This window comes from Brachionichthys hirsutus, chromosome 13 (assembly GCF_040956055.1).
Source record: "Brachionichthys hirsutus isolate HB-005 chromosome 13, CSIRO-AGI_Bhir_v1, whole genome shotgun sequence".
Classification (NCBI taxonomy): domain Eukaryota; kingdom Metazoa; phylum Chordata; class Actinopteri; order Lophiiformes; family Brachionichthyidae; genus Brachionichthys; species Brachionichthys hirsutus.
In genome coordinates, this window is record NC_090909.1 from 11,944,591 (window position 1) to 11,970,654 (window position 26,064).

At 47.4% G+C, this 26,064-nt stretch overlaps 1 protein-coding gene across 1 annotated transcript; it reads right to left on the reverse strand.

Annotated features, from left to right (window-relative positions):
- Positions 1-1,978: 1,978 nt before the first annotated feature.
- tgfb2 (transforming growth factor, beta 2) lies at positions 1,979-24,440 on the reverse strand. Its single transcript, XM_068747077.1, has 7 exons — positions 24,095-24,440; positions 9,691-9,854; positions 4,248-4,380; positions 4,060-4,170; positions 3,342-3,522; positions 2,518-2,671; positions 1,979-2,414 (listed from the first exon to the last, which is right to left on the reverse strand). Exons 1-7 carry the CDS (start codon positions 24,438-24,440, stop codon positions 2,256-2,258), a joined length of 1,248 nt encoding a protein of 415 aa, XP_068603178.1. The 3' UTR covers positions 1,979-2,255.
- Between the last annotated feature and the right edge of the window lie 1,624 nt (positions 24,441-26,064).

Genomic DNA, 26,064 nt, shown 5'->3' on the forward strand with positions numbered 1-26,064 from the left:
ATTCGAGACTCAAAATTACTGACTGGCCGCTTTCGCAAGTTTGTGGTTAAAATAGAAAATAACAAGATAGTACTGCACTACGAAACGGGAGTAGTGACAAAGGCTGCTGTTGGTGGAGTACGCTCATGCTTCGGCTGATTTTAGGAGTTAGTTAAATCCACGATATCAAGAGCTTTGTTAAGCTTTAATCTCACAGCTTTTCCAAACTCGGCTGCCTTTCATCAGGGCTTGAAAGGAATTTTCCAAGATAGAAAAGGTCATCAATTCTTTGAGTTTTCTTTGTATTTCCAAAGCCAGTAATTTAGACAAACTAAATGGGACTTGAATACCTCTGAACATTGACCTACTTCGTTGCTTTATATACGAATATATTTGTTCTAAAAGTTAATTAAAAATTAATACATTTATATTTTTGGTTAAAACAATCCATCACAACTCACTTGACATTAAGAAGGTTCTGGGCCGGCTGTGCTGTTTCCCTTAGTGCAGAGGAAGACTCTACACACAACTATGATGTGAACAGAAGGTCAAAGCAGGTCTGTAAACTGTGACGAATACAATATAATAGTACCTGTGATAAAGAACACTGCTCCAGAACAGAAACATTTGGACTCGTGGGCCACAATGGGCTCTAAAGTTTTGACGGAGGGGGCGGGGCCAGAAGCAGATGGATGGAGTGTTTGTGTGAATGAATATAAATGACATGTAAAAGACATTACATGAAAGGCTTTGGCCTTTTACAGGCAGTATTACAGGGAGAAATATGGAATTTCATTGTGTGCTTGCAGTGTAAAACATATGACAATAAAAAAACTCATCTTAAATGGTAAAATGAATGAGGTTTAATTATAATAAAATGTAATGATATAATTTGCACAAATTCGGCAGGCCGGATTAAAAAGCCCAAGGTGCCGCTTGTGGCCCGCGGGCCATAGTTTGCCCATGCCTGATCTATAGTCACCGTTTCTATAACACGTTAACACCTGGTACTAACATCCATCCTGGGTAGTCCAATCACAAGTGGACAGCTCTGAGTCTGTCGGATGACACATGTGATCGGATTACATTCCTGCTCTGTATGGAAATAAATGTACACCATTATGAAGAAAACAGGAAAAAGACAAAAATCGACTGTGGGATTGTGCAGTTGCAGCTACGGAGATGGAGCTGCCGCCCATGAATCTGGAGGTCAATGATTTGACCTTCGGCACATGGAATTTCCATGTCAAATTGATGTTGGGAAAGCTGCCGACCTCCGACCTCTGTGCGTTCAGTTTGTGAGTAGTTGTAAGGATGACATCAAGCACAATGAACCGGCGGCATGGCGGCCTTTACCAGGATGAGGTAAAGGCTGGCTTGGCTTCGAAGCACTGAGTGGTCCATAAAGCCGAACAAACACGACTCGAGTCGACATCTGTGAACTGTACAAGAGGGCCCAAGCATCGACAGCACAAAATAAATACTGGCATTAAAGCTGCGGAAGACATAAACAAATCCGTTTACCCAGGAAGTTGGCCGTTTTAGACAATTGTGTGAACGGTACAACATAATGTGTCTAAACTTTATTCCCAGGTTTGATTTTCAGTAAAACGAAAATTATTAAGAATTTTATGAATGAGTGTGATGAACAAAGAAATCCAGGCTTCACTGCTCCAAACATAAGAGCATCATAATAACGGGAGCCACCATTTTCTCATTTGCTGAACTTTTCCTGTCATTATCAACATTTGTAAACTCGTTGATGCCACACTTTCATCGGTGCGCCGCCGGCGAGATCCATTCCACTTCGGTTAAATTTGGCACCGTTGCGTAACCATCACCATGAAATAGTGAAGTGATGGGAAGATGCCGGACATTACCAGACACGGTGGCGCAAAGTGTCTGTGAAATCTCCGGAGATGTGTGGAACGCCACTTTGGCTTCTGCCTCGGCAGCAAGTTAACCACCGACCAACAAACACCCAGTCCGAAGTCAGTGCGCAGAACGTTTTATGGCTTTTTAAAAGACACATGACTCAGACAGCGAGACCTTTGATGGTGCTGTTAAAGCAAGCATGAAACAAACCAACGACGCACGAAACAACCGTTGAATTGTTCCGAGCCTGCGTTTCTTCTATCCTACAAATATAAATGTACCCGAAAACATGGCTATTATATCAGTTCATGTAAGTAGTCCACTGGGTGTGTGTGTGTGCGCGTGCACGTTAATGTGTATGGTTGCGTAAAAGAAAGAGTTTTTGTTATATTTTGGGGGTTCTAGCTGCACTTGCAGGACTTAACCTTCATATTAGAGAACTGCTCTATTTTGGGGGTCTTGCCAATGTAGTAGAGGATGGTGAGAGGCTCAAGGTCCTGGGAGACGCAGCAGGGCGATGCCGATGCTTCAGGGTTGATGTCGTTATACAGTCCTAGCACCTGAAACGCAACACTCACAATGACGCCATGCAGTAAGTGCCACATTAAGACAACTCAGGGCCTTGACTTTATGAGCCCACGGGCCCGGCCTGCCATACGCTACCTTGGAATGCTGGGTGTCGGCGCTCCAGAGATATGGGCAGGCCCCGGCACAAAAGTTCGCCTCATAGCCCTTTGGCTCATGGATCCACCTCCAGCCCAGGTCCTTCTTAAAATCAATGTAGAGTGACCGTAAGCAGCAGTTGTCCTGAACATTTCTACAGAGATAAAGGGGTTTGGAAACTTAGCATCTTAGCATCCAGATTTATTACAGGGTAAAAGTGCAGATAGGATAAGATACAGTAGGTCAAGATAGATGACACGAGTGAACCAGTAAGTTGGAAACGCTGAGGCTGGGAGATGCCTCGGGGTTAAAACCACAACTAAAAGGAACTAGTGTTGCACCAGCATTAACATTCTTTGTTAAAAACACCAACACTGGAGACAAAAGCACATGAACTCTGCAGAACTCTGCAGAACTCACACCTCCCAGCCCTGAACTGCTGCAACCGACGGTGCCGCGCATCTGTTCAAAACCTTTTTGAACAGATGCGCTAATACGCTTGGACAGCTGGTTAACAGTACAAGTACAAGGAAGCAGGAAGTATCAAAGAACCACAGAAATCAAATATAAATGTAGATCGTTTTTCTGTGGCCAGACAGAATCTTACAGACACATGGAAAGACACGTAGAAGGAAGGTGAAGCCTGCACCTGCTGTCCGACTCAAAGGAAGGAAGCTGATTGGCTGCTTGTCTCTGATTCAAAATCAGCTCTCTTTAGTTTGGATTCATTCTGGGTATGTGGGTACGTGTGTCAGTACGACTCACAGATGGGAGGACCTTTCCTTGTGGTGCGACTAGAATAAGTGTGACTTCCAGTTTGGTACCTGGAGCAGTAGGCAGCGTCGAGGGCTCTCTTCGAGCGATGGTTCTTGTGCTGGGACTGGGATTGGGATTCCAGCCGGTACGAAGGCAGCAGCATGAGGAGAAGGTGCGGAGCCCGAGTGCTGTGTCGCCGTTTCTTAAACACCTTCAGGTCACCGCCGTGGACGAAGCTGTCGTCAATACCTGTTGACAGAACAATTGAGAAAGACGCTTTGCTGCTGACCAGGTCAAAATGTGATGAACTTCAACCAGCTCATTTCATCTCGACACCGAAAATGGTGGAAGAATTCAATCACATTTCTAACTGTCCGTACAAAATACCTACACAAAATACACACACAAAACTATGAGGAAACGTAAATCACTCGAATCATTACAGTTGAAAATCTCTAATGATGAAGATTGCATAATTTGTGGAGAAAGAGTTACAAAACTGAACAAAAAACAAAACCAAAAAATCTGATACCTAGGATCTATTTGAATCGTCCAGTAATCAACACTTCAGCATGTGTTGAAGTGTTGATTGACGGACAGCACAACTGTGCTGATCAATGAAAGGTCTGTGAATCGGGTGGCTAGACGGGTAATGGCCATGTGCAGTAAGATACGCAACAGGAAGCAGTAAGGGTTCAGGATGGGCACACGCTGGAGATATACTGACTCACAATACCAACAGAAGCCTCATCCTTCACATCCCATCAGATATTTTAATGAAGTAACCTGCAAACCGTGCTTCCAGCTCCTCGCTCTTGTTGGGAATAATGTAGTTGTTTGATGCCACAAAGGTACAACATGGGCAATGCAGACTGATCTTGAATCCGCTGTTTCTGTCTGTGGAGAGGCAAAACACCAAGATCGCAAAGGCAAAAGACACAGACTGAAAGGTGCTCAAGGGGCGTGTCTGCTACCTCTGTGGTTCAGCCATTCGCTCACAGCCTCGGTCACATCAAAGGACAGCCACTCTCCTTCCGTTTGCGTGCGGACCACTTTGCTGTCGATGTAGCGCTGTGTTGGGGACGTCAGGTCTTTGTGTCCTAAAATCTGCGGAGGAAACAGACTAAGTCACGAAACACAGATTGTATTTTAGTTTACATAGATATTTGAAAGGCATCTTAGGTCGTTTTCACACTGCACACCAAGAGGACTCGGTTCGATTGGGAGCAAACTGTTGCATTTATTATTAGTTGAAAGGTCTGCATTCACACTGTGATGATTTCGCAAAGCAAACTTTTGGAGCTGAAAGGGGCACGCGTCGATTGGACGAAGTAGAAGGGGAAGTCCCTCCCTCTCCCATGTTTGTTTTGGTTTGGATTGCGCCAGTGGCGGCTGCTGCTCATTCAAGGAGGGGAAGCCTACATCATAAATAAAAAAACGCTCGTCGTTTTTAACAAAGACAAAGTCGCTGGAGATCGGTAAAGCGGAGAATGCGGAGAAGGTGATCGGCTGCAAGCTGCCATCGCTCCAGGACCTGTATGTCTCCAGGACTCGGAGCCGACCCTTCCCACCCTGGACACAGACTCTTTGACCCTCTCCGCTCAGGCAGGAGGTTACGGTCCATCCGGACCAGAACCTCCCGCCACAAGAACAGCTTCTTTCCCTCAGCCGTAAGACGAATGAACACTTAATAATTCTGTCCCGGACTCCTGAATACAACGTGCACTGTTCCACTTGCACTGCGTGATTACGCTAGTTTACTGCTGCTAGTACACATCTGTGTATCCACTCCGGCTGCTGTTTTGTGATGTGTCTGTACTTGTATGTTTTTTGTATTTTGTCATTACTGTTACATGTAGCACGACTTTACCGAGAAACGTTCCTAGTCTGTGAACCCTCACTGACAATGGCAATAAACCACTTCTGATTCTGATTCTGATTCTAAAGTATCAGGCTCAGTTCAGAATAACGGAATTAAAAATGTAATGTACACTAAATTGCCCGTAGGTGTGAGTGTGTGTGTGGCTGGTTGTCTGTCTCTGTGTTGCCCTGCGATGAACTGGCGGCTTGTCCAGGGTGTCCCCTGCCTCTCGCCCATTGACTGCTGGGATTGGCTCCAGCTTGGCCCGCGACCCGATAACGGAATAAGCGGTTAGAAAATGAAATGATGAAAATTTAATGTTTATGCTTCAAGATTGTTGATTCGCTGATTTCACATTCAATCAAAAAGGGATTCCGCCACAGACAGATCATCCAATCATAATGCCCCAGAGATGCTGATGGGCGGGACAAAGCCCAGCATTTATCCAATGACCGTCCAGTTTCGCGCAGTGGAACAACCCACTCGACGATCATGCTTGACTGTGTTAAAGCGCCGTAGCGCTGGGGGGAGAAGTCGTGTCAGTTACCGGTGATAAGTAGCTGGTTCTGAACAAAAGATTCAAGTATTATAACGCATATTTACCCTCGCCAAAGAGGAGGCGAGGGTATTGCAATTGGGTGCGTTTGTCTGTCTGTTTGTTTGTTTGTCTGTCCGAGCGCATAACTCAAAAACTAGGAACCCAATCGACTTGAAATTTTTACACAAGCAAGGTTCTGTCCGTGGCTCGGTCCTCCCCGAGAATGGCGTTGATCCGGATCTGGATCCAGATTCTAGAATTATTTTTACATCTGGAATTGTGCCTGTGCTGTAAACTGCCACTTTAAGAGGGAGGGACACGAATGGCATGATGGGAAAAAGAGTCCAGAAGGAGTCTTGTAGTACGTTCCGGAGCAGCAAGCTAGAGCAGGTTTGGCCCCTCTGATCCGGAAGCCCTGTTTACTGTCTCACAAGATCGAATAGTCTTTTGGAGGCGAGGTCTGCAATCTCTGATTGTCGTTTTCTAGTTAGTTAATGAAATCTACACACAGCGGGAAATATTTCACCACTTTTATTTCTTTTGGTAACTGAGCTTCCCCTGCAGAGCAGCTCGGTGCTCGCTGTACTTCCTCTACCGGAGACGCACTGCGTAGCATCACTACGTACGTTTAGTTCTGCGTTTGCTCCGGTGAGCTTTCACACTGCTCACGAAACTAACGAAACAAAGCAGGGTTCTCTTGCAAGCGAACCGAGACCCACATTTTCAGGTGGAGTTTTATTCACACCAGAGTTCGGATGTGCTTTCACACCAGCCCAAACGGAGCGGATTATCCGAGGAAAGGAACTCTGGTCCGTTTAAAGGGGAGCAAACAGTGGCAGTGTGAAAGCACCCTTAGTATCTAAGCTCTCTACCAGTCTCTTAGAACTGAAGAAGCCTCTTGGATGACAGGTCAAATGTCTTCAATCAAACTTGAACAAGTCCAGTTGATTCTTCTTTTTTGCGCTTTATGATTTACCATGACCTGGATGACTGAGAACCGACAGACACCTGGAAACCGCCCTTCGCTGCAAGGTCAGCCAGAACCCGTTCTGGAGTCCGATGCTTCCTTGGGTTGAGTATGCACACAACTCTTTGAAAGTTGCCGCTACTGGGTCCTCCCTGTTCCAGGTCTGTTTTGGGCATCAACCCCGACTGTTCTCTTGTTCTCTCCTCAGGAACAAGACATTCTGGCTCCTACTGTCCAGGCTTATGTCCACAGGTGTCACCGGATCTGTTGACAGACCCGTGTCCAGCTTTTAAGTTCCTCAGGCCGCCAAAGGTTACCGGGTGACCACCATCGCTCTGCGCTCCTCAGTACCGGGTAGGACAACACGTCTGGCTGTCTGCCAGGGACCTTCCACTCCAGGTGTCTACAAGAAGCTGGCTCCCAGGTTTGTTGGGCCTTTCCTGGTCTCCAAAGTTATTAACCCCTCTGCTGTCCGTTTACAGTTGCCATGGACTCTCAGAAGAATGCTTAGGACTGCTGCTCATCTCCTCATCAGCCTCACAGTACATACACTCTTTTCAGTCTTCAGCTCTCTGCCAGATTGTTAGTGATGGTTCCTGTGGCTACAATAGTAGCTTCAACAACACCAACTATGGAGTGAATGAATAATGCACAATGTAAAGCGTCTTGGAATGTCCAGAAAAGCACAATAAAAAAACCAATGCATTATTATTATTATTTGACCCAGCAAAGAGCCTCGCTGTAACACGCTCAAGTAACGATCACATCCGCACACTCGTAACATAATGAGTTACACTACGTATTAAACAGTTACTCCTAGTAGAGCGCACCTTATTATAAGGCGCAACTTCGTGGAACATCAATGAACGAGTCTTTTTTCATACAAAAGGCGCACCGGGTTTTAAGGTGCATTAAGCAAAACAAAATGGTCAGATAAGTCAAACTTTATTCAACTTATTCTCAAGATGAAACTCGCCCGGTGTCGCCTCCCTGTCTTGGTGAACGTGTGTTCTCCTGTCGTCCAGCGCTCCCACGCAGCTCGCAGTTTAACGTTGAACAGTTGGAGTTCTTTGGTTAGTCCACCCGGGATGATGATGATAAGCTAGTTTGCTAGTTAGCTCGTTAGCTTGCTTCACTTGGGTTTAGACCGTATCGGTGAGATTGGCGCGCACGGAGCCGCAGATCTCAGGAGCCGAGTTGCTGCAGGTCTTCTTCTTGCTTCCTCCTCTTCCTCCATTGATTCATTAACGCTGGATTCTCTCGCCGCTGCTCTATTCCCGTGTTCTGCTGCGGGACCAACAGCCTCGAGGTGGAACTCCGCTTCGTCAGCACGCCATAATACTATGTTGAAGGACAGCACCGGTACGTATCACTCCGCGAGGCTCCTGACTATAATACTATGTTGAAGGACAGCACCGGTACGTATCACTCCGCGAGGCTCCTGACTATAATACTATGATGAAGGACAGCACCGGTACGTATCACTCCGCGAGGCTCCTGACTATAATACTATGTTGAAGGACAGCACCGGTACGTATCACTCCGCGAGGCTCCTGACTATAATACTATGTTGAAGGACAGCACCGGTACGTATCACTCCGCGAGGCTCCTGACTATAATACTATGATGAAGGACAGCACCGGTACGTATCACTCCGCGAGGCTCCTGACTATAATACTATGTTGAAGCACAGCACCGGTACGCATCACTCCGCGAGGCTCCTGACCATAATACTATGCTTAAGGACAGCACCGGTACGTATCACTCCGCGAGGCTCCTGACTATAATACTATGTTGAAGCACAGCACCGGTACGTATCACTCCGCAAGGCTCCTGACTATAATACTATGTTGAAGGACAGCACCGGTACGTATCACTCCGCAAGGCTCCTGACTACGGCAGCCGTAACACTCCAACAGTCCATCTAGCGGTGCGGCTTCGTCGCTTACTAAAGTACTAAAACATTTGGACTGATTTCTGAGCGCCGTGTACGACATAAAATGCGCACGGTCAAGTTTTGAGAAAATTAAAGGATTTTAAGTGCGCCTTATGGTGCAAAAAATACAGTAGCATTTAAGGACATTTAGACTGCTCCATATATAAAATATATATTAAAAAAAATAGCCCCTTAATATCTCTGCATGCCAATATCAATGCCCTCGCGTGCCAGCCACTACACGCAGGTTGCGACCGCTGCAGTAGATGCTGAGGATGGAACTGCAGGGAACAGGACTAGAGGACGACCCAGGAGAAGAGACATGGACGTAGTGAGGGAGGACATGAGAGTGGCTGGTGTTGGGGAGGACGATGCAAAGGACAGGGTGAAGTGGAGTAGGTCGGGTTGCTGTGGCGACCCCTCACGGGACAAGCAGAAAGTCCAGTAGATATCAACTGTACAGCAGCTGCTCGTCGGTGATCCAGACAGGCTCACGATATCCGTCCCAATCTGGAACCTGAATCTGCACCCAAACTCTCAGTCGACCCGTGAGTCGCGTTGTGTGGTGGCACGCCGTGATTTAGTCCGACTCTCACCACCCGGCCCGGCTTGATTATCGGTCCGCTTCGGTACCGCTCGTTTCTTCAGCGCGGTCATTTTCACCGTGATCATCATTTCTAATAACCCAAACTGTGACTCATACTCTCCAGTGTGACCTGCTTAGACTTCCCAGATCGCTCCCGTTTCACCATTTTCCCTCCTCTCTGCCACAATCCTGTTTCTTCTTTCCATTACATTGTAATAGGTGACGATCATCCACCCAAAAACAGCAATGCTGCCCCCCACAGGGCTGTAGGTCCTCATTACAGCATAAGAGAGCTCAGTGTAGACCTGCGCAAGACCGTCCTCTCGGTGACTCTTCTCATCCTGATGTTGCTTGTGGTTCAGAATATTTGATATTTGAGTGTTTGTGATTTTTAGCCCATAAATGGCCATAAATTAGCCACATTGTTGTATAAACCGCGTGGTTCAAAGTGTGTGTGGGGGAAACGTAGCGGCTCATAGGGGCTTGCAGAAACCCTGGCAGCTTCCGAGGCCAGCCAGGGTGTACGCACCTGGTAGAGCTCGATGCGCTGCTCAGACACTCGTGCTCTGTGGTTTTGAAGACGGAAGATCCGGAGCTCGGCCTTCACCAGGTTGGAGGCATTCTTCTCCATTGAGGACACATCAAAGGAAACCCGCCTGAAGTAAGGGTTGAAGTGCGTAGCGGAGATCACATCTGTAGAACAGGAAAGAGAATGAGAAAGGGGGCTCTTTCTGAACCGATGAGGTCTTGCCATGCTGCTATTGGTGTGATTTACCGGTATAGTAGTCCCTCATTTTCCAAGGGGGTTACGTTCCAAAAACAACCCACAATAAGTGAAATCCGCAATGTAGTAATTTTTATTTATTTTCAATTATTATACATGAACATAAATGTTTTAAGGCTGTAAAACCCCTCACCACACACTTTATACACGTTTAACAGTCAGGCATTAATCTAAATAGATTGTTTCAGTATTATAGAATGAAACCAAAGATCAAAACCTTTTCAGAACTAAACATTTGTTTGAGGAATATAAATATATAGTACGTACAGTAAACGTTTTCCTGTTAATAATGTTAAGGCGTGCAGGTCGAGGAAAGAACCGCTTGGAGTGCAGAAGAACAAATATTCTACTCGTGCTGTCTTTAGCCTCTCATGCTGCTTTATTGGATAGCTTAGCACAGCGGAACGGCAGCGGCTACATGTATCAACAGGAAGAAACGAAACCCAAAAGGGACGTGACGTTTATGCTCCTACAAAATAAAAGCCTCTTTTTACACAGAGAATAAGAGCGCTATAAAACAAACGCTTAAGAAATAAACATGATAGCTTTTAGAAATAACGAATTTAATTTTAATGATCAACCTACGAGGTTGAACACATGAGAAATGATGAATAGCGACTCGCGCGTATTTCACAGTTCCTCCGACCGGCACGGAGGAAGCGTTCAAGGAGCGTTCAAGTGCAAAAAACAAATCGGAAATTGCACCAAAAAGATCCGCGAAGCAGCAAAGTCGCGGAAAATGAACCGCATTATATCGAGGGACTACTGGATATAAATGAATGAATTTGGTCCAATGAGACATCTGGATTTGACAACTGTAAACACAGATAATGGACTCTCGCTGCCGTTTCACATGATGCAGTGTTTTCCATCAAACAGAAGCTGATTTTTATTTTCATGTCCAACCCAGATGTAAAGCAAGAAAAGCTAGCTGTGCCTGAACTGTGTTTGGGACCAGAAGCTGGAGATTGAGGGTGTCATGTTGAATATTGTTAGTGGGTACGCTCCACAGGTAGGAGGTGAGTTAGAGGAGAAGTTCTTATGCTCCACAGGTAGGAGGTGAGTTAGAGGAGAAGGAGAAGTTCTTACGCTCCACAGGTAGGAGGTGAGTTAGAGGAGAAGGAGAAGTTCTTACGCTCCACAGGTAGGAGGTGAGTTAGAGGAGGAGGAGAAGTTCTTACGCTCCACAGGTAGGAGGTGAGTTAGAGGAGAAGGAGAAGTTCTTACGCTCCACAGGTAGGAGGTGAGTTCGAGGAGGAGGAGAAGTTCTTACGCTCCACAGGTAGGTGAGTTAGAGGAGGAGGAGAAGTTCTTACGCTCCACAGGTAGGAGGTGAGTTAGAGGAGAAGGAGAAGTTCTTACGCTCCACAGGTAGGAGGTGAGTTCGAGGAGGAGGAGAAGTTCTTACGTTCCACAGGTAGAAGGTGAGTCAGAGGAGAAGGAGAAGTTCTTACGCTCCACAGGTAGGAGGTGAGTTAGAGGAGAAGGAGAAGTTCTTACGCTCCACAAGTAGGAGGTGAGTTCGAGGAGGAGGAGAAGTTCTTACGTTCCACAGGTAGAAGGTGAGTCAGAGGAGAAGGAGAAGTTCTTACGCTCCACAGGTAGGAGGTGAGTTAGAGGAGAAGGAGAAGTTCTTACGCTCCACAGGTAGGAGGTGAGTTAGAGGAGAAGGAGAAGTTCTTACTCTCCACAGGTAGGAGGTGAGTTAGAGGAGAAGGAGAAGTTCTTACGCTCCACAGGTAGGAGGTGAGTTAGAGGAGAAGGAGAAGTTCTTACGCTCCACAGGTAGGAGGTGAGTTAGAGGAGGAGGAGAAGTTCTTACGCTCCACAGGTAGGAGGTGAGTTAGAGGAGAAGGAGAAGTTCTTACGCTCCACAGGTAGGAGGTGAGTTCGAGGAGGAGGAGAAGTTCTTACGCTCCACAGGTAGGAGGTGAGTTAGAGGAGGAGGAGAAGTTCTTACGCTCCACAGGTAGGAGGTGAGTTAGAGGAGAAGGAGAAGTTCTTACGCTCCACAGGTAGGAGGTGAGTTCGAGGAGGAGGAGAAGTTCTTACGTTCCACAGGTAGAAGGTGAGTCAGAGGAGAAGGAGAAGTTCTTACGCTCCACAGGTAGGAGGTGAGTTAGAGGAGAAGGAGAAGTTCTTACGCTCCACAAGTAGGAGGTGAGTTCGAGGAGGAGGAGAAGTTCTTACGTTCCACAGGTAGAAGGTGAGTCAGAGGAGAAGGAGAAGTTCTTACGCTCCACAGGTAGGAGGTGAGTTAGAGGAGAAGGAGAAGTTCTTACGCTCCACAGGTAGGAGGTGAGTTAGAGGAGAAGGAGAAGTTCTTACTCTCCACAGGTAGGAGGTGAGTTAGAGGAGAAGGAGAAGTTCTGGACTGACTTGGATGAAGTGGTTCAGAGCATCTCTAGCAGTGAGAGAGTCCTGATTGGAGCAGACCTCAATGGGTGTGTTGGTGAAGGAAATAGAGGAGATGAAGAAGTGATGGACAAGTTTGGTGTTCAGGACAGGAACCTAGAAGGACAGATGGAGGTGGACTTTACCAAAAGGAGGGACATGGCAGTAGTTAACACTTATTTCCAGAAGAGACTAGAACACAGGGTGACCTACAAGAGTGGAGGGAGGAGCACCAGGTGGACGACATCTTTTGTAGACGGAGCAGTTTAGAGGAGGTTGGTGACTGTAAGGTCGTGGTAGGAGAGAGTGTAGCCAGCCAGCATAGGCTGGTGGTGAGGAAGATGACTCTAGTGGTGAAGAAGAGGAAGAGAACAAACAAGGGAAGAGCAGCGGTGTGTGGCTTTCAGGGAAGAGGTGAGACAGGCTCTGGGAAGAGAAGCTTCCAGAAGACTGGAATACAACAGCTAAGGTGATCAGGAAGACAGGTAGGAGAGGACTGGGTGTGTCTTCTGGGAGGAAAGGAGATAAGGAGACCTGGTGGTGGAACCAGGAAGTGCAGAAGTGTACACAGGAAGAGAGGTTAGCTAAGAAGAAGAGGGACATTGAGAGGACAGAAGAGAGTAAACAAGAGTACAGGGAGACGAGACGCAAGGCAAAGGTAGAGGTGGCAAAGGTCAAACAGAGGTCATATGATGACCTGTATGCAGGTTAGATAGTAAAGAGGGAGAGAAGGATCTGTACAGGCAGGACAGACAGAGAGACAGAGATGGGAAGGATGTTAGAGTGATGAAGAGTAGAGATGAAGGTGTTGACAGAGGCCAGTAGGAAGATGGAAGGATTCATACACCCACCCCCCCCCCACACCCCCATCACCTCTTCATCCCAATGGAAAATTGGCCTATAAGCAATGGTGACAACATGAGAGGGAAGAATTAGTGAATGAAGCAACAGATGTTTTTTTTGTTGTTATTGAAGAATAGAGAATGCAGTAAAGCAGATCAGGTTTTTATCGGCTTTATGTGATTAATGAAGAATGAAAGAGAATAAAGGTGAAAATGCAGCTTTCAATGGATGATGAAATGATACAGTGTGGCAAACACCTCAGTAACCAAGACAAACTGAAGGAAACGGCAAGAAGTCAAGGGACAGAAGGGGGGGGCGGTCCTTCATTAGAAGACAGGAAAGAGAGGCCAGAGAAAAAGGCAGAGACCGAGGGAAACATCAGGATCTGCAGCTCCTGCCCGTCTGCTTCGCCTCCGCCCCACTAGTCACCTGCCAATAGCAAGTTGAAAACAACTCCACACAGAATCGCTGGGAACTAAAAATACGCAGCCCCTTCTGGACCCATCCACCACAGGCCGCCACACACACACACACACAATGCAGATACGTCCTCTTTATGCATGTACTACATATACACAATCACAATGAAGACTAGCACACGTCATGACTGGGGTCCTTTTTGTCCCAGTCTGCGGTAGGACATTCAGTCCAGTACGCGACTACCTCGATTTAGGACACATACTGTGTCCCAAACTTCAGAAGGCGGCCGGTTTGGCTACGGAACTCCCGGATGGTTTTTCCTTTGGGGTGTGGCAGTTGCACGTTTGAATTGATGCCAGTACAGGTGCAGTATCTAGAACGTGTCACCTGCATTAATCAGCACAGTCTTTGATCAGTTGTTTCACTATAGGGCATGAAAATCCTGTATCGTCAGTAGGCTTGTCTCAAAACTTGGCAACCCATCACATAGAAATGTACAGATGAGGAGGGTCCAGTGCCTTCGTTTGTTCTTACCAACGAGGAAGGAAAAGTCCCCTTCAAGCTAGATTCTCATTGCGAGTTTGTATTTAAATCCTCACCCTATTGACAACGTTATGCCGCGTTGCCATAAATGGTTGCATGCAAAGGTAACATAAATCTGTGGGTAGACTCAAATCCACGCCGGGCATGCAGACGAGTGACAATGTCATCAGCCGTGGTATTAGGACCTGCTGAAAACTTTGGTAAGAAATACATCCGATGCTGCATTTCAAAACCCAAATATATATCTAAATACAACAAATAACTAAATATCAACCAAGCCAATCCTTGAGATTCTCCAATACAAGGAACGAAGAAGTTTGATGCTGCCAACCAAGTAATATTCCTTCAAGTGGTCCAATGCTGGCGTGCTCTATGAACTCACACACTTGCACACTTGCAATTAGAATAGACTAGAATAGCACTTTGCTGAAATTAAACAGGCTCTGCACAGCGTAAAAGTCAAGTGAAGGTGCAAAGTATATCTTATATATAGATTTGGTTCAGTATACAGGGGTCCCTCATCTATCGCGGTGGTTACGTTCTAAAAATAACCCGCAATAGGCGAAATCCTTTAAGTAGTCAGCTTTATTCTTTTACAATTATTATACATGTTTTAAGGCTGTAAACCTTTTACCACACACGTTATATTGTACACATTAAAGCCAAAAGGACTTCCACCCCGGCGCCCTCTAATTGGCTCTCTCACAATCGCTTGGAATGTTTCTGGTCCCTTTCTTGAATGCTATTGGACACGTGAGCCGTCAGTCAAAACCCTCAATCTGACGCGTCATTTTCTTCCGTCACAAAGTTTGTATGAGAGGACAGATGTTTGGTAAGTTAGCAAACAGCGTTAAAAATTGAAATTAGCCCCAAATATCTAAAGACGCGTAGCCGTTCTATTTATTCAGCCTGTTCTGTTCTGTGTGGATCAATAAAGTTGTGTTGACTGTTAATCTTTACTGTTGAAAGGTCCATTCTCTCCTGATTTGACGTGGCCGTGCTACAGCAGAACACAATGCGCGTTCAAGCACTGTAAAAAAAAAACATGCAAAATTGCATTTAAAAAAGATGAACCATGTTATAGCGAGGGGCCACTGCACAAAAATAAAGGTAGCAGAGAAAACGGACATTTTGTGGCGTGTGGACACATTTTTGCCTGTCATAAGCGCTGCTCTGGGAAGCGCTGCTCAACGCGTCTTGTCTAGCCCGTAGCCGAGCAGCATCCCAACCAGAAACTCTTCTGGGTGAGACCCAGCTTGCACATCAGCACCGTCCATCACGCGCCCATCATGCTCCTCCCCTCCCTCCAGCACGGCTTCAAACTTCTACTGTTGCTGGAGGAGGTGTTTGGCTTTTACCTCTCGCTCATCCAACGTCTTTCTCTCCCTTCGCACTTCTGCAATGTTCGGCCCCAGTGGCAGAGCGGCAACGTATTGCGCAATCAAACAGGAAATGGCTCGCAACAACTCTGCAGTCTGTCGAATGCCCCAAGGTCTTAAAGATTTCAGGTTTCCCCCGCAGCTGCCTCCTCTCTCTCTCTCTCTCTCTCTGCAACCTGGATTTTGGATCTGGAAACGGATGAACGCCTCCTCTCTCTGATCACTCCATCACAGGGAGAGAGGATTGTCACAGCAACCAGGCTGAATGCTGGCACTCCATCAAAGCACCATCACATTCCATTTCTGTTCATGTCCTGGAAAGCACAAGATCCGTCACAGTTGCAATTACTGAAACGGAAGAAACCCCAAGAGGCAGAAGCAGATTTGATTCCTCGGGAACGGAGGTCTGGAAATGATCAAAACGTGGTTGGTAATCAGAGGGCTTTGACCACTGACCAGAGGAACAACTAAAACCATTCATTCATTCATCTTCCTGACCGCTTCGTCTGTTAGCGGCTCGGGCGGGAGCCTATCCCAGCCATCAATGGGCGAGAGGCGGCGTACACCCTGGACAAGCCGCCAGTTCATCGCAGGGCCACACAAAGACAGACAATCATTCACACACACACACAACTTATCGTAACTAAGTCGCCTCATTTTGGAGGCGGGAGGAATCCAGAGAATAAATTGGCCATAGGTGTGTGTGTGTGTGTTGCCCTGCGATGATCTGGCGGCTTGTCCAGGGTGTACTCCGCCTCTCACCCGTTGCACTGCTGGGATGGGCTCCAGCACGCAACCTGCGGTTCAGAAGATGAAGGAGTGAGTGAAGAACCGTGGTTCTACATGAAGAAGAACAAACGTACGACAGAGGGGCGTGTTCTCGAGGTGAAATGTTGCTTTATTTGCAACGTAATCCTCGATCCTTCCTTTCAGCTTTATTGGAAGTATCCAAAGTATCCGCCTCAGGAGATTAACAAAATATATTTGTTCATTTCAACTGTTCAAATTTATGATCGTGAACAAATCACTGAAAAATAAAATAAAATAAAAATACAGGTCTGTATAAATCTGCAACCAAGACTGCACAAAGCATTCTGTTCATGTTTGTTCAGCACAAGGGGGCTTCACACACACGCCAGCCCGTGTGCGTGTGTCACTCTCAGGACAAGCTTTATTTAGAGAGCTTCAGTCGAGGTTAGCCAGACGATAAGCCCCATCTATCTAAAGATCATCCGTCACACAGGCTCAACAGCATGCCGAGCTCAGCAGATCACAATGCATAAAGTGTTAATCAAGGACACAGCGAGAGAGAGAAAGAGAGAGAGATAGAGAGTACACTTCCTAGATGACGATTCACTGCTTAACCTCAAGACCTTCCTTTAAAGTTTTTGGTTGTTAATAATGCTGAAAAAAAGGGGCAAATGTAAATGTTTTATAGAAGCCACTTTTATTAGAAAAGAGCCGTCTGAAGGGTACTTCTCCACGGCAGTGGCTCAGTGGGTTGGGGCCTGGGCTGGGAAGCGGAGAAGTCCACTGCTTCCCCGGTTCGAGTCCCAGCTTGAATGTGGAGTGTTGGCTGGTAACTGGAGAGGGGCCAGTCTGCCTCCAGAGCACTGCCGAGGTGCCCTTGAGCAAGGCACCGTCCTCGCTAACGGCTCCAGGTGCGCCGACCACGGCGGCGCATTCACCCTACTCCCTCTCCGTGTGCTAGGGCCCCTTGATACACGTATTAGTGTGTGGTTGTTTCAAGGGGCCCGTTGTTCTAGGGTGAAAATTTGATTTCATTGTGTGTGTCCGCAGATGGTGATTAATAATTTTAAAAAAAGTATTTCATTTCTCCACGTTGTGTGTGTGTAGCCATACGTAGCCTCCCTCCGTGCCGCTGTAGGACACTGCGCCGTGGTCTCGGCACTAGCCGAACTGGGCGGTACCTTAGTGGTGGTTGCTGCCGTTCGTGGTGCTGCCTGTTGCTTGTGTACCAGGTTTGATTCCTGAGGTTGTCTTCCTGCGGCATCACTGCTTCTTTTTCTTTTATTATAATTTTTAAAGTTGACGGTGATATGATCACCACTATCCTTGCAGATGATTTGTTATTGTGATGAAACAGCTTATCGACCAACACCAATGTTCCGTTTACAATGCCACCGAGGCGAGTGAACCTCCGAGCTATAGCTCCTATCTGCCACCCCGCTTCACTGTCAGGCTCCAACCAGGAGCCAACCCCACTCGGTTATACAGTCGACAGAACCTCTGTTGGCTAGCAAGTACCATTGAATCTATTATTTAAAAAAACACTAAATTACGCCACAAAATAACACAACTGTATCCCATGGTTTATGTATTTTATACATAAAATACATTAGTTTTGCAACAACACATTATCAGTAGGGTAAAACCTAAACTAAAGAAAGTTGGCCCAGATGACATACCTGTGGAGGTATGGAAGTGTCTAGGAGAGGTAACTGTAGAGTTTTTAATTAGGTTGTTTAATACAATCAGAGGGGAAGAAGATGCCAGAGAAATGGAGGAGAAGAGTTCTGGTGCCCATTTTCAAGAAGAAGGGAGACAAACAGAGTTGTGGAAACTATAGGAGGATAAAGCTGATGAGTCATACGATGAAGTTATGGCAAAAGTGGTTGAGACTAGACTAAGGACAGAAGTAAGTATTTGTGAGCAGCAGTATAACTTTATGCCGAGGAAGAGTACCACAGATGCAATGTTAGCGTGGAGGCTAGCAATGTAGAAGTACAGGGAAGGTCAGAAGGAGCTGCATTGTGTCTCTGTAGATCTAGAGAAAGCCTAGGACAGGGTGCCTAGAGAGGAACTGTGGTACTGCATGAGGTACTGTAGTACCGCATGAGGAAGTCTGGAGTGGCAGAGAAGTATATCAGAGTAGTTCAGGACATGTATGCCAGTTGTACGACAGCATTGCAGTAGGAGTAACAGGGGAGTTTAGTGTAGAGGTGGGATGAACCAGGGATCAGCTCTGAGCCCCTTTTTGTTTGCCATGGTGATGGATAGACTAACAGAGGAGGTGAGACAGGAAGATACTTGGAATATGATGTTTGCAGATGACATTGTGATCTGCAGGTAGAGGAGAATCTAGAGAAGTGGAGGTCTGCTCTAGAAAAGAGAGGAATGAAGGTGAGCAGGAGTAAAACAGAGTACATGTGTGTACATGAGAAGGTCCCAGGGGGGACAGTGAAGCTACAAGGAATAGACGTAAAGAAGGGAGAGGACTTCAGGTACCTCAGGTCAACAGAGCAGAGTGATGGAGAGAATGTGGAAAGGAGGTGAAGAATCGTGTGCAGGCAGGCTGGAACGGGGGGAGGAAAGTATCAGGTGTGCTCTGTGATAGGACGAAGGGACAGGTCTACAAGACAGTGATGAGGACAGCCATGATGGACGGCTTAGAGACAGTGTCTCTGAGGAAAAGACAGGAGGCGGAGCTAGAAGTGGAGGAGATGAAGATGTTGATGTTCTCCTTGGGAGTGACCAGGTTGGACAGGATTACATCGTTTTAATAAGGTCTTTTATGAAAGGAAATGAGGCGATGCAGTCTGCCGATCAAGAAAGTGATGAAAGGTCTTCAAATTATGAGTAGTATTCCAGGAATTGAAGCAATAAGTGGTGTATGCTCTGTTTTTCAAAACCTAAGGCCAAGTGGTATAAATTTAGGCCCGTTAATGAAATACTAGCCTTGAACAAACCAAATCAAATAAGTCAACAAACCCGCGTTTATGGTTAAATACATTACTAAAATAAAGTTCTCATGTATAGACTAGACCACTCACTCACTGGGCATAGACCCCAACCCAAGCAACTCAGATTGGATCTGAAGCACCACCATGATGTAGCGTGTTGTTCCTTACTCTCTGCCTGACCTATCCATGTTTGTAGACCAAATGTTTTCATAGGCCCCTCCCTGGCTGGTCAGCAATTTCTTTCCTCTTTAAATGCTATTGCCCCAAGTTTTTTGAAAAGTCTCCAGTGTCAGATTAGCCCCATTACACACCTTGACATTAGGGGTGTAACGGTTACACTAAGATGTAATTTGGGTTCGGTTAATTTTCGGTACAAAAAAGGATGAACACATTACTTTAAATGCTTTTATTAAAAAACAAATATGAAAACAACAGAATTTGTATAAATAAATAAAAGCGACTGATTTGGGTAATATTTCAAATAAATTAGAATAAATAAATTTTAAAACTATTGTATTGTAACAATTAAAAAATCTTAATAAAACTATAAATAAACAAGTTAAAACTGTAAACTTTGAACAATTAGCAGCAACAGTATGAATATGACAAATATAACTACTAATACTACCAAGATTAGCTTTTAAAATTGTCATTATGTTTTTACACTGCACAACAAAATTCCATTTTCACCCTAGTACAAGGGCCCCTTGAAACAACCACACGCATCATGCATAAATGCATAAGGGCCCCAAAGCGTGCGGAGAGGGCGTAGGGTGAAGGCGCCGCCATGATCGGTGCCCCCGGAGCAAAAGGGGGGCAGTCCCTTGAGGGTAAAACTGGCCCCTCTCCAGCCACCGGCTCACATTCCTCATTTCGTCGCCGCTTCCCAACCCAAGCCCCAACCCACTGATCCACTGCCGCCCCTACTACTAACTATTCAAGCTTCAGTTTTGGCTCGAAAGATTAACTTCTCCACATTTTTTGTGGACACACAACTTTGGATTTCTCCCCTTGCCTTAGTCCATCGGGGACTTTAACAGGGAAGCCAAAGCGTCCCCAAACAGGAGGCCTTAGTGAGGTGGCCGGGGCTTCCAGCTCAGGTACTTGCATTTGCCAGGATGCCATTATTCACACCTGCGAGCTTCCAGCGAGCCTTCCTCTCTGTCAATGATGTCAGACACTCAGGGAATGAGAAAATATGCATAAAACCGAAAAACCGGAACAGTATGCAAGTGAACAGAACCGAACATGCAGAACCGAAAAGGTTCAATACATCCCGTGAATCATCACACCCCTACTTAACATCATCACCAAGCTCTTTTAACTTGTCCAATCCGTCACTGTCCAAAAAGACAGGGTCCATCTCTTTGGCGTAAAACTCCGACATGACATTTGCCTGTAACATTGGTGGAATTCCCCTTTAACTTGTGATGCCGGTATAACAAAGCTATTGGCAAACACAGGAGTTGCTGCAGGTAAGTGCTAGCAGACTGAGATGGAGGAAGAGTTGGGGGGGATCGGGGTCGGGCTCAGGGAGGAGGTGGTTGGAGGGGACGGGCTCGGGCTCGGGGAGCAGGTTGTTGAAGGGGACGGGATCGGGGAGTAGGTGGTTGGAGGGGAACAGGATCGGGGAGGAGGTGGTTCGAGGGGACGGGATCGGGCTCGGGGAGGAGGTGGTTGGAGGGGAACAGGATCGGGGAGGAGGTGGTTCGAGGGGACGGGATCGGGCTCGGGGAGGAGGTGGTTGGAGGGAACGGGATCGGGCTGGGGAGGAGGTGGTTGGAGGGGACGGACGGGATCGGGGAGCAGGTTGTTGGAGGGGAACAGGATCGGGGAGGAGGTGGTTGGAGGGGACGGGATCGGGCTCGGGGAGCAGGTTGTTGGAGGGGATGGGATCGGGGAGGAGGTGGTTGAGGGGTCTTCCTTCCATCCATCCTGACTGAGCGTCTCTCTTGCTGGAATCTTCCATCATGTGAGTGGTAGGCAGAGAATACACACAGTGCCTCACAGAGTTTAAATAGATCACTGTGAGACCTGGGACAGTGTCAACAAACGGGTCCAGTGTCTTCCACATACACCCCAATGCTCCACGGCATTTCTGACAGACTTCAAGGGTCATTCTGTCCCTCTGAGGACTTCCTGGCTTGAGATAAAGTCTATCTCTCTCCCTCTCTCTCTCTCTCTGTGTGTGTGCCTCTGTCTTTGTCTCTGTCTGTCTCTTTGTCTCTGTCTCTGTCTGCCTCTGTCTTTCTGAGTTCATGCTGGGAGTTTCTGAACTTCTCTTGATTTTTCTCTTTGTTGTTGTTATTTGTATGCTTGATCGATAACTGCTGGTGTTTGTGTTTAGTGGAGTTTATTGCGTGTTGTGGCTCCGTTTGGGCGGACAGTTCATCTCTGGGTGGCGGTGTTGCCTTCCTCTGAGCAGCTGGAAGCCCCACCCACCTCACTCCGTCCTCCTGTTGGGGACGCTTTGGCTTCCCCTTCAAAGTCACTGAAATCCAAAGTTGTGTGTCGAAAAACAATGTTGAGAAGTTCATCTTTCTAGTCAAAAACTAAGCTTGAATAGTTGGTAGTAGTAGTACTAGTAACTGTAGTAGTAGTACTAGTAGTTACATTTGTCATAGTCAGGCTGTTGCTGCTAAGTGTTGAAAGTTTACAGTTTTAACTTTAATTTTATTAACATTTAAAAATTATTACAGAATAGTTCTAAAAATTATTAGAATTATCAGCCAAATGGGTCGCTTTTATTTATTTATACAAATTCTATTGTTTCTATTTTATTTTTATATAAAAGTTAAGTTCTTTTTTTCTACATTTTTTCTACCGAAAATTAACCGAACCGAACACGTCAAGAAACAAAACCAAACCGAAATGACAATTTAGTCTCCCGTTACACCCCTAGCATTTACACAAAAAAGCCTGGGCTTAACGTAAAAGCTAACAGTTAGCTGGCACTTCGTTTGATCTGGTATGATTTTCTGTTCAACCATCCAGTTCTTCTGATATTTCTTTTGACGATTTGAAGGAGAAATTCAGCTCCTTGAAATGGGAGGTAAAGGTTCGAGAGATGCAGGTGCAGAACAGAAACCTTCGAGCACCTTGTGGGGCCACGCAGAGACAGACAACCAGAGCCACTAGGAACTAATACCTTTAGGTCCGTTTTGCTTTCGTTAAGGCTCAGAAAAGTAAGGACCAACCAAGCTTTGACACCCTCAAAGCACGCTAGGAGCCGCTTCATTGAAGAAGTGTGCCCTTCCCTAAGTGGCACGCAGACTTGACTGTCATCTGCATAGCAGTGAAATGAAATGCCATGCTTTTGGAAAACAGAGCCCAGAGGAAGCAGGTAAATGGTGAAAAGCAAGGGGCCTAGAATGGAGCCCTGTGGCATGACAGAGGAGGATTCCCGACCGGCAAGGCTAGCGCACATAGTTCTGTCTGACAGATAACACTTGAGCCAAGCCAGTACAGTACCATGGACGCCCACTAGGTGCTGCAGCTGAGACGCTACGATTTAGTGGTCCACCACGTCAGAAGCAGCAGTCAGCTCCAGCAGGACAAGAATCACAAGGTCAACAGAGTCACTGGACAGAAGGATGCTATTTCAAAGCGTGTCTCCGTGCTGCGTCGAGTCTTAAGGCCTGACTGGAAGACCTCCAGGATCCTATGCTCCTCGAGGAAAGACTTCACCTGACCGTTAACAACCTTCTCCAAGATTTTAGAGATGAAAAGCAGCTTGGAGATCGGCTTGAGTCCTTTCTCCATCGTTTGGTGGAAATAAAACGATGGCTAAGTGCTAACTCTCTTCAGCTCAATGCAGACAGAACAGACGCACTGGTTATTGCCCCCGATGTCTCGGTTTCAGGGGTCAAACAGTCTCGTTTACTCCCGACTTGGGCCAGTCTGCGAGCCTTAGAAACCTGGGAGCATCGTAAACAGCCGACGAGGAACTGCAACTTTCTAACCTTCACTCCCAAAAATATGAAACGAAGTCAACGCCATTGTCTCCACTCGTAGTAAGAGTAGTTAGAGAACAATCCCGTTTTAGCCTGCCTTGTGAGCCACCCTACAAATACCGTGGGCCCCCTCGGGACTCGCGGGACGTCTCTGGAATGACTGTAGTCGTGACGACACCAGAGCAGGTGATGGCGCTGATTGCTCTTGGACTGAATGGACTCGTTGCTATGATGTCGTATTGTCGCCGCTACTGGCGGCTATTAGATATCATCCGAATTCCGCTAATCCAGTCCAGCGAGCGTGTAGGACTCAGGTTCTCCTTTTAGTCCAGTCAAGTGTTCAGTGTAAAAACAGTTTCTCCAGCTGATCCCGGGTCTCATCCCGGGTCTGATCCCGGGTCTGATCCCGGGTCCGATCCCGGGTCCGATCCCGGGTCTCATCCCGGGTCCCATCCCGGGTCTCATCCCGGGTCTGATCCCGGGTCTGATCCCGGGTCTGATCCCGGGTCTCATCCCGGGTCTCATCCCGGGTCTCATCCCGGGTCCAGTCCCGGGTCCAGTCCCGGGTCTGATTGACTGCCTTTGTGTTTTGGTACCAGACCAGTTGAAAGTTGTCCTTGTACGTCTATAATGGACTCGTTGTCTCTCATAAACTGTTTATTCGGTTTTATTTTTACGCTGCATTAGTTTTTCTTCTGTCTTGCTCCTGACCTTTGATCTTTTTTTTTTTTTACGTGCGCAGTGCTGGAGAAACGAAGTTGGCCTGCGTGTCCTTGCGCAGCTCAGATGTTGCCACGCACTCTCACTGGAAAACTGCAGCTCAGCTCCAACCCCCCCGTTTCATTAACCCCCCCCCCCCCCCCCCCCCCCCCGACGTGCACACAACACAGAACACACGCGTGCGTGTACTCACTCTCTGACGGGAAGAACGGCTGCATGTCGACTTTGTGCACCTCCTTCGCGTAATACTCCTCCTCGCTCCGCTGCCGCTCGCACGTCGCCGCGCGTGCGTTGGCCTTCTCCTGCAGCAGGTCCCGGGTGCTGTTGTAAATGGCGACGATGTCCCGGGACACCTCCTCCGGCTCCGGGAAGTCACCGGGGGGGTGGGTGAGCTTCAGTTTGCTCAGGATCTGGCCCCGGATGGCCTCGATGCGCTTCTTCCTGAACTGGTCCATGTCCAGAGTGCTGCACGTGGACAGGCCGAGCGCCACGGCGGCCACGTCCAGGGTGAGGAGGAGGCCGAGGACGCACGCGTTCATCCTGGCCTGCAGCCGCGCCAACGCCAGATGGAAGAAAACTACAAAAAACGGTTCACCGGCAGGACTCAAGCAGATCCACGCATTTACGCACACGAGCCAGCGGGCGCGGGAAAGCTTCGTCGTGCACGTCCACGTCCACGTCCCCACTCTGAAGACAGCGTCCCTGGAAATCCATTCAACTGCGTCCAAACTGAGAGACTTTCGGGTTTGACTCCTGAAGGCGCGGCGATCACGCGTAAAGGTGCCACCAGACGCGCGCGCGCTCGGACGTCAAACAGACGTGAAATCCATTAAAAAGGTTCAAACCGCTGCGCAATGCAAGTCGGTGGTTCGGTGTCCGGAGGGAGTGCGCGCACCCCAGCGGCTCTCCGAACGCCGCGCACAGATCTCCCTCTGTCAGAGCTCGACTCCCCCCTTACTCCCCCCTTTACCACACCCCCCCTTTACTCCCCCCCTTACTCCCCCCCTTACTCCCCCCTCTTCAGGTCAGCACATCTCAAAGCCAACATTACGCGTTGAGTTTACGTCTCAAAAAAACGCGCGTAAAGCAGCGAACCCGTGCAGAACGCAACTTTCCCTTCGCGCTGTCACGCACGCGCCTGCCCCGCACTCCGTCAAGCTGGAGAATGACGCGCCTTGAACGCGCGCCAAGCGGCCCGAGTCACGCAACTCGTAGCGTGGGAGGTTTCTACGCGCACGAGCCCCGCCCGCTCCAGTGACGCGCCGCGCCGCGCCGCGGCGCTCCTGAGCAGAGAAGGAAAGTCATCAATAGGAGCGCTCGTTGCTGCTCCGGCGGCGCAGGGTCCTAAAGCCGGCCGGCGGGATGGACCAGAGAAAAGGGCGTTCATCCCTTTCTAATCGATCCGAAGCACGAAAGTTCGATCGCCTTTACAATGAAGGGATGAATTATTTTATTCCGGTTCGTCTTTCAGAGGCAAAGGGCAACATTTCAAAGGCTTTCTGTCCCAGATGGACCGGAAGTGGGTCGGCTGAACGCCACCCCTCCCCCTCCTCAGGACTACATCTGTAGGCAATCAATTTGTATAACAATCCAATTCTATATATATGCATACACATACATTACACATAGACACACATACATAGACACACATACATAGATTGCATTCTGACCTTCCAAAGAACATTTCCCGATTTTCTTGGACATTTTTTTGCAAATCATTCTCATAAATACTCGTTTTCATTTTAGTCATTCCAGTTTTACACGCTTTATCGACTCACACTCATTTGTTCTTACTTTACCGTTACTTCTCAAGTCATTATTTGTATCGTGTTGTAATCTCAATGTCGTTAATTTCAGGATCGTTCTGGTGGATGTTGGTGCTCTATAACATCTTTACCTCCGCCGAGGCCGGCTCATCACCAGCGTTGTCCGTCCGTCTGTCTGTTAGTGAGATGCCTCAAAAGGTTACAGACAGATCCTGAGAATGTTGGGAATCTCAACAGGAAGTTGATTTGCCTTTTGCCGATTGCCCAGAAGAGATCCTGGATTACTTTGAAATGCTTAACGTTGCAAAATCTAAAGTTTGTTCCTCAATATCTTTGATTGTTGACCGATGTTTATGGAATGTGACAGTCATGAAGGGTGGGAATCTGGATCTGATCC